This window comes from Orcinus orca, chromosome 21, assembly GCF_937001465.1.
Source record: "Orcinus orca chromosome 21, mOrcOrc1.1, whole genome shotgun sequence".
In the NCBI taxonomy this organism is placed as follows: Eukaryota; Metazoa; Chordata; class Mammalia; order Artiodactyla; family Delphinidae; genus Orcinus; species Orcinus orca.
The window spans coordinates 7,695,581-7,708,365 of NC_064579.1; the positions used below are offsets into that span (position 1 = coordinate 7,695,581).

Below are 12,785 nucleotides of genomic sequence, written 5' to 3' on the forward strand. Positions count from 1 at the left end.
GTGACTATAATTTACTGTCCAAATTGAGATACTTTTGAGTGTGAAAGGAGGGCTATTAATATCTGTGCTAGGCAAAATGAGGCATCTTTTCACTGTGCTCAGAAGGAGACTAGTATGATGAAGACTTGAACGTGGCCAGTGGCAGTGGAGATGAAGCAGAAGCTAGTACATCTCAAGTGTAAACATGACCGGGTCTCCCGACTCTTCAGCCTCGGCAATCCCTACCCATCAGGTACATTTCAGTTTCCCCTAGGCGGCAGCAAACAACACTCTACACGCTCAAACCTTTATTTTTTCAGCTGCATTCCTCATCACTCTTCCTTTCATATTTTGTTCTGATTTGCTTAGTTCCAAAATACGTGATGCTATTTATTTTTTTACTCATTTATTTTTTAATTAATTTATTTCTGGCTGCCTTGGGTGTTAGTTGCTGCATGCGGGATCTTCTGTTGCAGCGCGCAGGGGTCTCTCTCTAGCTGTTGTGTGCGGGGTCCAGAGTGCGTGGGGTCTGTAGTTGTGGCGCACGGGCTTAGTTGCCCTGGGGCATGTGGGATCTTAGTTCCCTGGCCAGGGGACTGAGCCTGCATCCCCTGCATTGGAAGGCGGATTCTTATGGAACACCAGGAAAGTCCCTACGTGATGCTACTTCTACCTCTGTGCCTTTGCACATTCTGTTCCCTTTGATTGGAATGCCCTTTACTCTCTGTCTGTCAGGTTTTAAGTCAATTGTCACTTCCTCTCTGAAACCTTCCCTGAGCCTTTACCCAGGGTTCAACCCTTCACTCCTGGTTAGTATTTGGGTATCTTTGTCACCACATGTAGCACACTGCAACATCATCATTCATTTAACTGGGTTTGCTTTCGGGGTTTCATCTATTATGGTATGAAGTGGCTCTAGTTTTCCTAGTAGTCACTCTAATAGTTGTGCTTCATGGAATTGTCCATGGTAGCAGGGTACCCTGAAGATATTTAATTTTGAGTCCATAACTTTTCAGTAACATCGAATTATTAAAATAGTTTTTTGTTTTTGGGACTGAGTTTTGTTCATTTAAAAACTTTAATCTCACATCTGATTCAAAATTCCACCCACACCCCCAGTAGCTATGCACACGGACACATCTGTGCCCACACACTCATGCGTATTTGCATGAACACAAGGTTCTAGCTACTGGGTCTGAAGCAGAGAACTTGCTCCCTCATGCATTCCCTCTTCCACGAGCTTATCTCTGTGGCATTATGGTAGAGAAAAGGAAAATATACACCACCTCCTACTTAACTGTGGTGTATTTTCCTTGGATGGCTTAAGTTTCTTAAGATAATCCTTAATGAATTCAGTATAAATAGGTGATGACTCCAAAAGGCCTCACTGACAGAGGGTGCAGGTGACTGGGTTGCAAACAGTTACCCCTAGGCATCTGTTGTTCCCTGTGTGTTTCAGGTACACCTGCCAACCAGCCCCCAGCTGGCAGCATCTTTGCTCTCTGAGCCCCTGAAGTGGCCTCTGGCAAACCTGTTTTCCATCTCACTTAACCTCTCTGGCTCCCACTTCCTGGCCCATCTTCTCTACCTCTTGGGAATATGGGGAATTGGAAATTACAGAAGCACTCTTTCCCCCTCTCTCCTGGGCTTTCTCAAAGCTTTTTATTTTTTCCCTCTTCCCTGGAAGCATTGAACAAGTCAACAAACTGATAAGCAATGAGAAAATCAGGTATCCATATCCACTTCCTGCAGATGACCTGAGTTTTATGAGTCGTTCTCCTGGGGTTACTCTCTTTGGCTTTGGCGAGCAGAGGGACAGCCATCTTTGATCCCCATACTTCTCCAAAATGTGACTTCTCTTTTTCTCTCTTCATGTGCAATTCTTACATCAATAGGGAGGGATAAGCCATGATGTGTAGGTGGGCGGGGGAGTGGTGGTGCCCATTCTGATGAAATGATGCTTCTCTGCAGGTTCCGCAGGGAGGTGGGAAAATTAGACTTGACGTTATCCTGGCGAAATCTCTGAAATTAGAGAGATCTTCCAACATATACACAATCTGTCCTCCAACCAGCACCTCCGCCAGCGTAACCTCCTTACATATAAGGGCTCCTGTTTTTCTTGGTTCACAGTACTGAGTACATTTGGCCCTTGTCACTGACCGAACTGAGCTGGTAACTCTTGCAGTGAGAAGGGGTAGTATTCTTTTGTTGTTGTGTTTTTGCCTGAGCTGCTGTAGGATGGCTTGAGACGTAACCTAGTGGGTAAGTCCTCCAAGCTGGAGAAGGCAAACAGAGATGCAAATCATCCCAGGGGTTTTGGCCAGGTCTCCTCCCTGCAGTAATGTCCTGATCAGTCACCTGGTGTCAGGGTGGAGCCAAAGGCAGGTGCCCTTATTTTATGCTCAAGAGGTAAGGTTTTGACTGGGACCCCTACATTAATTGCAGCAGCCTGATGGCAGGGGTTTCTTAGCTTCTGTGAAATCAGAGCCCTTGAAGGCTCTGATTCATAAAATATGAACTCAGTTTCATATTTTACTGGGCTGGGTGCTTTTAGAATGGCCTCAAATGTCTGCTTTGACATAAAGAGTAGTTTACTAGAAACAGATTCATTTCATGAAGACCATTTTTACAAGGAGAATGGCCATACATATCTGTTTTCTTTTTAGCCTTCTAGAAATGAGGTCCTCCCAAACAGCCTAAGGACATTTCTCAGTGCTTGTATCCTCTCTCAGGCATGGTATGTGAGCAAGTGTGTGTTTATAATTTTGTTTGTGTGTGTGTCATTCTTGCAACCATGGAGGAAAGGCCACATGAAGCCATTCCATAGAGGTAGCTACAGTGCGGTGCTGAATGGTGAGCCTGTTACCAGAGAAGAAATTGTCTACTCCCTTCCATTTCAGGCCTACGTTTTCTGTCCTCCTAGTCTTATATTTGGTCTTATTTCATGCTTTGCTATCAAAGCTATTGTACCATCAAGGCACCACTCCCCCCAAAAGTTAATGTTTCCTACCACCACCATGTCTGCCTTCTCACTCCTCACCCCAAGAAATCCTCACCCCAAGATGTACCCAATGGGAAGACCATACCATTTGAGAGAAAATAAAAGCACAGGAGAAAAACAGTGGTTGAAACACTCCATCTAGGTTGAGCCCAAATTCCAAATATGTGTCCTTTTGTAAATGCTTCAGTAAGATTACATTTCCAACTCTAGTCTAAGCATTTGGTCAGGAATATCCACAGGACAGTGTAATTGGAAAAAGAAATGAATGTTTGTCTTTGGTTTCATTTTATTGCCTCTCAGAAGAAAACTCCATATAGTAATGTTCTGGTCCATTTCCCTACTCACCAACCATGGGTGGGAAGGGGGGACAAAACGAGAGCTGGGAGTGGGACGATTGTGCTACATCCGTAGCATTTTCTTATTGGGGTGTATGTGTGGGAAATCTCTGAAAGGAGACAATTGATTTTTTAATCCTCTTGTTTAAACACCTTAATTTTTAAAAAATTTTTTAGTGGAGTATAGTTGATTTACAATGTTGTTTCAGGTGTACAGTAAAGTGAAATCAGTTATACATCTATCCACTCTTTTTAAGACTCTTCCCATATAGGTCATTACAGAGTACTGAGAAGAGTTCCCTGTGCTATATAGTAGTTTCTTAATAGTTAATCTATTTTATATATAGTAGTGTGTATATGTCAATCCCAGTCTCCCGATTTATCCCCCCCTGTCCCCTCTGGGTGACCGTAAGTTTGTTTTCTACATCTGTGACTGTTTCTCTTTTGTAGATTAAAAAAACTGGTACAAATGAACTTTTTTTTAAGATTCCACATATAAGTGATATCATAAGGTATTTGTCTTTCTCTGTCTGACTTACTTCACTTGGTATGATAATCCATCCATGTTGCTGCAAATGGCATTATTTCACTCTTTTTTATGGCTGAGTAATATTCCATTGTGCATGTATGACATCTTTATCCACTCCTCTGACACTTAGGTTGTTTCCATGTCTTGGATGTTGTACTGCAGTGAACACTGGGGTGCATGTATCTTTTCAAATTATGGTTTTCTCTGAATATATGCCCAGGAGTGGGATTGCTGGATCATAGGGTAGTTCTATTTAACACTCTTTTTTTTTTGCGGTACGCGGGCCTCTCACTGCTGTGGCCTCTCCCGTCGCGGAGCACAGGCTCCGGATGCGCAGGCTCAGTGGCCACGGCTCACGGGCCCAGCCGCTCCGCGGCATGTGGTGTCTTCCCGGACCGGGGCACGAACCTGCGTCCCCTGCATCGGCAGGGGGACTCTCAACCACTGCGCCACCAGGGAAGCCCTAAACACCCTTTTTTAATAAAAGTTACCAAAACCTGTTTAGAGAGGATGAAAAATCCACATCCCCCCAAAGCTCCTGAAGAAATGTTAAAAAGACCCAAATTCTTTCAAATTCAAGTTTGGGAAGAGGCAGCCTTGTTGAGAGTGATCACTGCTGGTTTCCTGCCCTCCCAAGCCGTCTTCGATAAAGGTGGCCACATTTGGCATTGACCGAGCTTCTTAAATACACTTGATCCAGGAGAATCCTAAGGGCCTCTCACCAGCAAATACTTCTGGCAGCTCCAAGTTTATGCCATTGCCTTTCGGTGAGGCTACTCTAGTGACATCACAAAGCATCCTCTATTTTGTGAGTGGAGCAGTGCCTGAAACTTAACCCTTCTGTCTGTCGGTGGCTGGGCCTGGGGTAGGGTTGGAAGGAAGCTGCTTAAGGCAATATTCGGGCATCAGAGTGACTTCAAAGCAGAGAATAAATGCTTGGATTTGATACCTACACCCCAATGTTCATAGCAGCACTATTTACAACATCCAAGACATGGAAGCAACCCAGTGTCCGTCAATAGACAGATGGATAAAGAAGATGTAGTACATATATACAATGGAATATTCCTCAGCTATGAAAAAGAATGAAATATTACCATTTGTAGCAATATGGATGGACCTAGAGATTATCATCCTGAGTGAAGTCAAAGACAAACATTATATCACTTATATGTGGAATCTAAAATAACGGATTTATTTATGAAACAGACTCACAGACATAGAAAACAAACTTACGGTTACCAAAGGGGAAAGCTAGGGGGAGGGATTAATAGATAAACGACAAGGATTTACTGTATAGCAAAGGGAGCTACATTCAGTATCCTGTAATAACCTATAATGGAAAAGAATCTGAAAAAATATATGTATAACTGAATCACTTTGCTGTAACCTGAAACTAACATTTTAAGTCAACTATGCCTCACTTAAAAACAAAAAAGCCTGGATTTACGTACTGTTCTATACCCCCTTCCTACCTTACACTGTATAAATACTGGAAAATGTATCCTGGAGCTGGAAATCACTGAGTTAATAACCCTTATACCTTTCTTTGGTGAATTTCTACTGATCTTTTAGCCATCTTCCTTCCCTACTATGCCTCTCTGAATCTATCCTTAGAACAGATTAAGGGCCTCCTCTATTTTTCCCATTGTTTTCTGTGAAATCCTCTACTGCAGTGTCGTTCCACATTGAAGTATAAAGTTACTGTCTTCGCCAAATCTGGGCCCCATTCTGTATGTTTCACGGTGTATTTCCATTATTAGGCATAAGCCCCATCTCCCATCAAACATGTCTTACTGGACTCAAGAATAATACACTTAATTATTCCTTAAAGTGGGGAATGTGACATAGTCTAAAAGTACATTATTAGTCAGAAACTTTTGTTTTGGTGCCCAGTCCTGCTACCACCTCGGCAAACCTAACTTTTTTTTGGTCTTCATTTTCAAGTCTACAAAATTAGGGTGATTATTATTACTTACCACAGCAGGATGGATGAGAAGATTAAAGGAAATCTTGTAGGTAGAATACTTTTTCAAATTTAAATGTATCAGTTAGGTGTTCTTATTTTATCTTTCAAATTGTAGTATCACTGTATGTCATGCAATCCTACAACATCCCTATGAGGTAGGTACCTACTATTGTTTTTCAGATGAGGACGCAGTCAAGGAGCTTCATAAACTTACCTAAGGTCACATGAATAAAACCAGTGAGTCTTAAGTCTGAACCCAGAGCTCAGATGCCTGAGTGTGCACTCTTAGCCCAAGTTTCAGCACTGAGGTGACACCTGTTTCCAGACCTTTTTCTCTCAACTATGATGATGTAACAACAGCCAGTTACCTCTGTCCGGTCCTGCCTAATTCTCGGTGCTCTTACAGAGCGATTCCAGGCGATGCCTCTTTACAGCGGCCAAACCTTGGCATGCAACGTCAGAAAGCTGTTTCCCTAAAGTCTCCGACGTCAAGGAGAGGTGGCATCCTTTAGTCCGTGAGCACCGGAATTGGAGTCAGAGATCCTGAAGTCAAATCCCAGCTCACCGGTAAGTAACAGGCCCTCGCAAAGCAGCCTCACTTCTTTGAACCTTCATTTTTCAGGTCTTTTTTTCTCATCTCAAAAATTGGGACAAAATCCCCTTCTTTTGAACATAACTGGGGAGATTAAAGGAGTTAAGCACCTGAGAGCACCTTTGCAAGTTATACTGAAACAGAGGTAAGTAATTACTTTTCCAAGGATGCCAAGTCCCCTTCTAGCGAACCATTTAAGGTGTATATATGTACAAAAAGTCAACAGAGTTAATTCCCTCAGCATTATAACCAACCAAAAGTCCAGATTGCTGGAGGAGGTTAGAAAAGATTCATTAGGATGGTTGTTCAAGTCTGAGAGTGTAGACAAAGCAGGGATATTGAGGGAGGAAAGTACAGACTTGCCAGGTATGCAAGTAGGACATCCCAAGAGAGACAGAGCACATTCAGTTCAAACAATGAACAACCTCCCTTGAAACTTACCAGAATAGTAAATATATCCATCTGAGACTATTTGAATACGGGGGCTTGTTTTGAGTCGGTGGTTAATGCCACACACCCATACCCCTGGAAATCTGGTACAGAGTTTGGATACTTGATATCCATTATGGTTCCACTAAATCATCACCCTGCTACACCAGGGGTGTGTAACTCAGAAAGGAGCAACAGAAATAAATCATCAACAGCAAAACGGAACAGCCTTTCAACACAGCATAAAGATGGGGTTCAGAGAATCCTGCTGTGATTCTGTGTGTGTGGAGGTGATGGAGACTTAGAAAACCCAGTTCTCACACCTGTGACCCGAGAGGGAGGGAACTCAGATGGCTCTAGAGGAAAAGGTGAAAGAGCCAGAGCAGTGCCGTACCAGTTCCACGAACTTTGAGGAAATGCGCCTTAATCTGGACACAAGTTCAGAATAACAGAGAGCATGAGATGAACGTGGGTTTACAAGTGGCCTTACAAAGAAAAGTTGACACTGAAGGAGCTATATCAGTTGTCTTCTCCTGATTCATCACAGGACTAAAAGCAGAACTCGGATGCAAGCAGCCTCCTGGCAAGGATGGAAAAACAAATGTACCTGAGCTTTAGAAAAAGTAACTAAAAGGCATTTACTATTTTTAGTGTTCTTGTAAGTATGCAGTTTGGAGCTCCTCCAAAAGGAGTGAGACTAGCCGAGGAAGCTAAGTGGGCTGTAGTCTAGTGGTGTGAAGTAGGAACATCTGGGAAGGTTTCAGCAACATGGAAAAAAATGTGTGCATTCTGCAATTTTATTTCATCCTCTGTTAAACAGAGAACTACACGCTTACTTCATAGATCTGAAGTCTTGGATGAACTCTTCTTGTTTCCATCCACCTTCCTGAACAGCAGCAATGAACCTGCGCCTCAGATACAGATGGATAAACCAAATGCGCCTCAGATACAGATGGATAAACCAAACTGATTAACACGGAACTTACAAAGCTTAGCAGGGGGTAACCCCAGGAGGCCAAAGCCGTCTTTCAAAGTCTTTGAGCTCTGGTGAGTTTTTATGTATTTCTCTTTCTTATTTTTCAACTGCAGGATGTCCCAAGTAATATTTCCCTCATTTTTGAGCCATTTAATGTAAGTCCCTGTATGTTTGATGCCTTTGGACACATTCTAGCTCTGACCTCCTAAAAAGAAAGTTCTAGTAAGAGATGGGGATTGAGGTGAGCTGTGCATTAGGTGCCTTTGAAAATGTGGATGAGCCCTAGGCTGGTTCTTGCATAATGAGGTGAAAGACCCTGAGGCTGGGTTTCAGAGGAAGGAGCTAAACACAGGCTCCCTGGACTCATTACCTCTAAACCACTAAGGGAACAGGATGCAGCGGGGAGGAGGGTTTGCAGGAGGCCATGATTTTCAGGCAAGGTTGACTGGATTCTGCCTCAAACTTGATTTTTTGAAGGGTGATGCATTTAAGAGCATGTGTGTAATTGACCATGACCTCAATTTTGGACAGGTACAGTCGCTTAAATAAATCCACCAAAGAGAGAAAAACGAGGTGACTCTCATCCAGAGAACTCCATTTTTAGGACTGCTTAGTTGAGATTCTGAATAAAACCTCTTGCCCTTTTTGCCAAGTGGAGACATTTAAACACCGGCATGTTTTCAGGTGCACAGGTAAAGGACCTAGGTCTACAGACCTGAGAAAATAACATAAGAGCCCGACATAGCACAGCTTATGTGCAAGTCCTCTGAAAGTCTCCCCAGCAACCAACTAGCAGAGCCTTTTCTTCCATTTTTTCTCAAGCACCGTAGAGCAGAAAGTTAAAACCACTGGTTACCAACAAATCCTCTTATGGAGGTAGCTATCAAAGTCTGTTCAAACCATCTGTTTCTCTGACTGTTTTTCCTTTCAGTGTTTTTCCTTCGTGTGTGTATTTTTTATTTTTATTTTTTGCTAAGAATGACAAGATCTATTCTAAAATAACCAAGATGTTATGACTGAAAATGCCAGAGGTATACAGACCCAGTTTATAAGAGAAATTGCTTTCTCAAGAGGAGTTTGGTTTATCTTGTGTGGAGGCAGGCAACATTTCTACAAATATTATAGTTGCACTAGGAAGATAACCAACTACTTTCATTAAGAGTATGTGGCAAGATTTGTATTTGTTCATGTAATTGAATTTAATGCTGCTGAAATTTGTCAGACCTGAAAGCTACTGAAGTATAGACTATTTTTTTCTTTAAGGAATATTGCCTAAGAAATTCTCTCTCGGCTTTAGGGCAGGTCTTCTGTTGATATTAAAAGGTCACAGGTCAGTTATCCTTTGCATTTTCATAACGTGTGGCACCAAAGGGTACCTCCAGGGATGATATTTTCTTCTTTTGAGAGGAAGGCTCTGTGACCCAGTCACTGATTGTGGAGAGACCCTGATTATGCCTTGCCTTGCCTGTGGACTTACTGTTTCAGTGTCTGCTGTCTAGATATTGGTGACTTGGGTTAGCTGCCTACAAAATGGACAGCCAACAGTTCTGCAACTACTTTTCCCCTCTATATAGTCAAGTAGCTCACTGTCTCCCACACCACCATGTCACATTATCTTAATAACTTCGGATTTTCTGCAGAAGTTCCATTTCATACATATGCCATCCTTCTCTGTCTCTTACCTGGGTTCACCTTGGTTGATGGACATGTAAATCTCCCAAGAATTCTCCTCCGGGATGGCGCTATGTGGTATCAGTAAACTCACCCCTGAAACAGAAAAAGCCAAGAAATCATTTGTAGATTCTCCAATTATCCTGAAGCACCTCAGCTGAACAGCTTACAGCTGCTCTCAAAGAGGGACCACCTCACAGCACTTTATTAAATTCCAATCCTGGCAGACATTGTTTCCTCAAGTGACATAAAGAACTGCATATTAGTCAACTGTGTACTCAAATTAGATTTTTATTTAAAGTCTTCCTAATGTAAATTGGTGGAACTACTGTGGAAAACAATACGGAGGTTCCTCAAAAAACTAAAAATAGAGTTGCCATGTGATCCAGCAATCCCATTCCTGGGCATATAGCTGGACAAAACTCTAATTTGAAAAGATGTATGCACCCCAGTGTTCACAGCAGCACTGTTTACAATAGCCAAGACGTAGAAACAACCTAGATGTCCATCGACAGAGGAATGGATAAAGAAGATGTGGTACATATATACAATGGAATATTACTCTGCCATAAAGAAGGAAATAACGCCTTTTGCAGCAACATGGATGGACCTAGAGATTATCATACTAAGGAGGAAATAACGCCATTTGCAGCAACATGGATGGACCTAGAGATTATCATACTAAGGAAAGTAAGTCTGACAAACACAAATATATGCTGTAACTTATATATGGAATCTAAACTACAACACACATGAACCTAGGAAAGAGATTCACAGACATAGAGAACCAGACTTGAGGTTGGGGAGGGATGGATTGGGAGTTTGGGGTTAGCAGATGTAAATTATTACATATGGAATGGATAAACAACAAGGCCCTACTGTATAGCACAGGGAACTATATTCAATCTCCTGTGATATACATAGTTATATTCTTTTCCATTATGGTTTATCTGAATCACTTTGCTGTACAGCAGAAGTTAACGCAACATTGTAAGTCAACTATACTTCAATAAAATAAGTTAAAAAAATAGTCTTCCTAGCATTTAAAAAATGCTCTTATAAGATTTGGTGTCCTGAGACCTGGCACTATCAAACATATCTGAGAATATATGAGTTTATCAGTTAATCGACTCTAAAATTTCAAAAGGTACTTCTCCGTCTCTATCCATTCATTTCCTGAAAAGGTATCTGGGATGATGCGTGAGCCATCTAACATTTTGCTAGAGCCTGGTGTGTAACTGTCTTCTAAATGGCGCATCTTGAAGTCAGTTTAGGGAGGCGACCAATGGAGCAGTGCATTTTGTCAAGAAAACTGGAGAAGGAAAAAGCATGGATAAGCTTAGGAACTTACACGTTGTTGTGTAGCCACTATTTGGCCCCATATTTGCAAACAGAAGCTAGAAAAGGGTAAAGGTGACTTAGCCATATTCATTCAAGGTCAAACTGAAAAAAACTCAGTCGCCTTACTTCAGTAAAATCATATAATGAAGGGAAGGGGGGCACAGGAGGGCACATCACACTGCATTTGAAAAGTCCCCTCTTTCCTCCTGAATGCTGTGAACTAAATATTTTCACTTTGGCCAAGAGGGAAGAGTCTAGAGCAGGCAGAGATTCTCTTTAATGTACCTTCTTGTTTATAAAAAGAAATGAAATAGAGACACAGTAAGATCTTCACAAAATAAAATCTCAGGGTAGTCTCCTATCCTTTGAATAATGCAGCACTCACCTTTTCTCCTTTCATTAGAGCTAATGTAATCACCCAGGAAGCTTTCGGGTTGCTGATGATAATTTAAACCTAGAGATGGCAGGCTTTACCGATATCCTTCTACGTGCCTGTTAGCTGCTAGAGAATCAAGGAATGCAAGACTCGGCAGAACAAGTTATTTGTGATTCACATTTATGAACGTTATTCAGTAAGACGCTAGTTACCATCAGTATCCTTCACTAATACTAAGAATGAGGCCCATTTAAATCTTGCTCACAGCTTTTCAGCGAGGGTATTCATTTATGTCAACAGTAGGAGAACTGTAATTGTCATACTTAGTGGCCTCTGCTCAGGCTCCTCCTCTAATGGCCCATTCTTCCTTACGTGTAGTTGCCAAATGACGTGGTCTCCATTACATCCTTCCCTGCTGGGGAGCAGAAGTTGTAATGCAGGATATTCAGCGTGTGTGGATGTCAACTTGAACACACACACTAGACATTGTGTATTTAGTTTGGCATCGCAGTTTCTCTCTGTTGCCTCTCTTTTAGACTATGATGACAACAGACATTTGGACCCTATTTTTTAGACACAGAATAGCACAGGAGGTTATCATCAAGAAGTAATGCCATCTTAGGCAATTAACCCAGAATAAGAGTTTTGTTGTGCTCCCGTTTCCCAGTTTTCTTTTCCTTTTTTTCCCTTGATCTGGGGTATAATTCACATGCTTAAAAATGGACCCATGTTAGGTATACGAATTGATGAGTTTTGGGGCAAATGTATACTCTCATGGAACCACCATCGAGATCAAGATACAGAACATTTCCACTGCCTCAGAAAGTTCCCTCATGCCCTTTAGAAGTCAGTTTGATCACCAGCCCAAATGATCATTTATTTGCCTTCTGACATGTTGATTAGTTTGTCTTTTCTATAGCACAATGCCTGGCAGAGAGTAAGCGCTCAAAAAATAAATCATGACTCTATGAACAGGATTCAATATTTTGAGGGGGGAAAAAAAAAGCCAGGCTTTGAGACATGCTGTCTGTCTTCTGCAGACCATCAGGGCCTGACAATCAATTCCCAGATCGAGTCAGAATAAAGATGCGTGTGGACTTCTGAGAAAGGGCTGTTTGTAGAGCAGATCCTATCACATTCCTTTGAAGTCGGCTTAATTCTTGTGTTTACAATGAAACATTATTCATAATACTCCTAAATTCAACCTGAATGTACGGGATCATTGGAGCTTTAAACAATTCTGCATGATTATCCTTTAAACATACTTCCCTCCCCCCATCCAAACATGTAAATTGTATACGGCAACTGCAGATAGTCAAACACAGAGGCAAAGGTCATGGGAGGCTGGTACTGCTTGTGGCAAGTTACCCCTTATGAAGAGTGAATGGCTCTGCGAATCTTTATGCCTGTGGTCCCCTAAAGACGTATCTATTTTCAACATGGCATTCACGAGTTCTCTCTGATTAAAGAAAAATATACTTTCCCCCAAACTCCACCTGCTACCCTGACAGCCTTTTATTTGATAGGACAACAGAACCACCTGAGTTTTTTAGTTCATGTTTTGCATAATCGTTCTGAGAGTGTGGG

General features: G+C 41.9%; 1 protein-coding gene across 1 annotated transcript in view; it reads right to left on the reverse strand.

Moving 5' to 3' along the window:
• Positions 1-12,785, reverse strand: part of UNC5D (unc-5 netrin receptor D) — a 276,418-nt gene that overhangs the window by 63,312 nt on the left and 200,321 nt on the right. Inside the window, exon 12 of the mRNA XM_049704290.1 lies at positions 9,493-9,577. Within this exon, the coding sequence (XP_049560247.1) occupies positions 9,493-9,577 (85 nt within the window). The remainder of the gene's footprint in view (positions 1-9,492; positions 9,578-12,785) is intronic.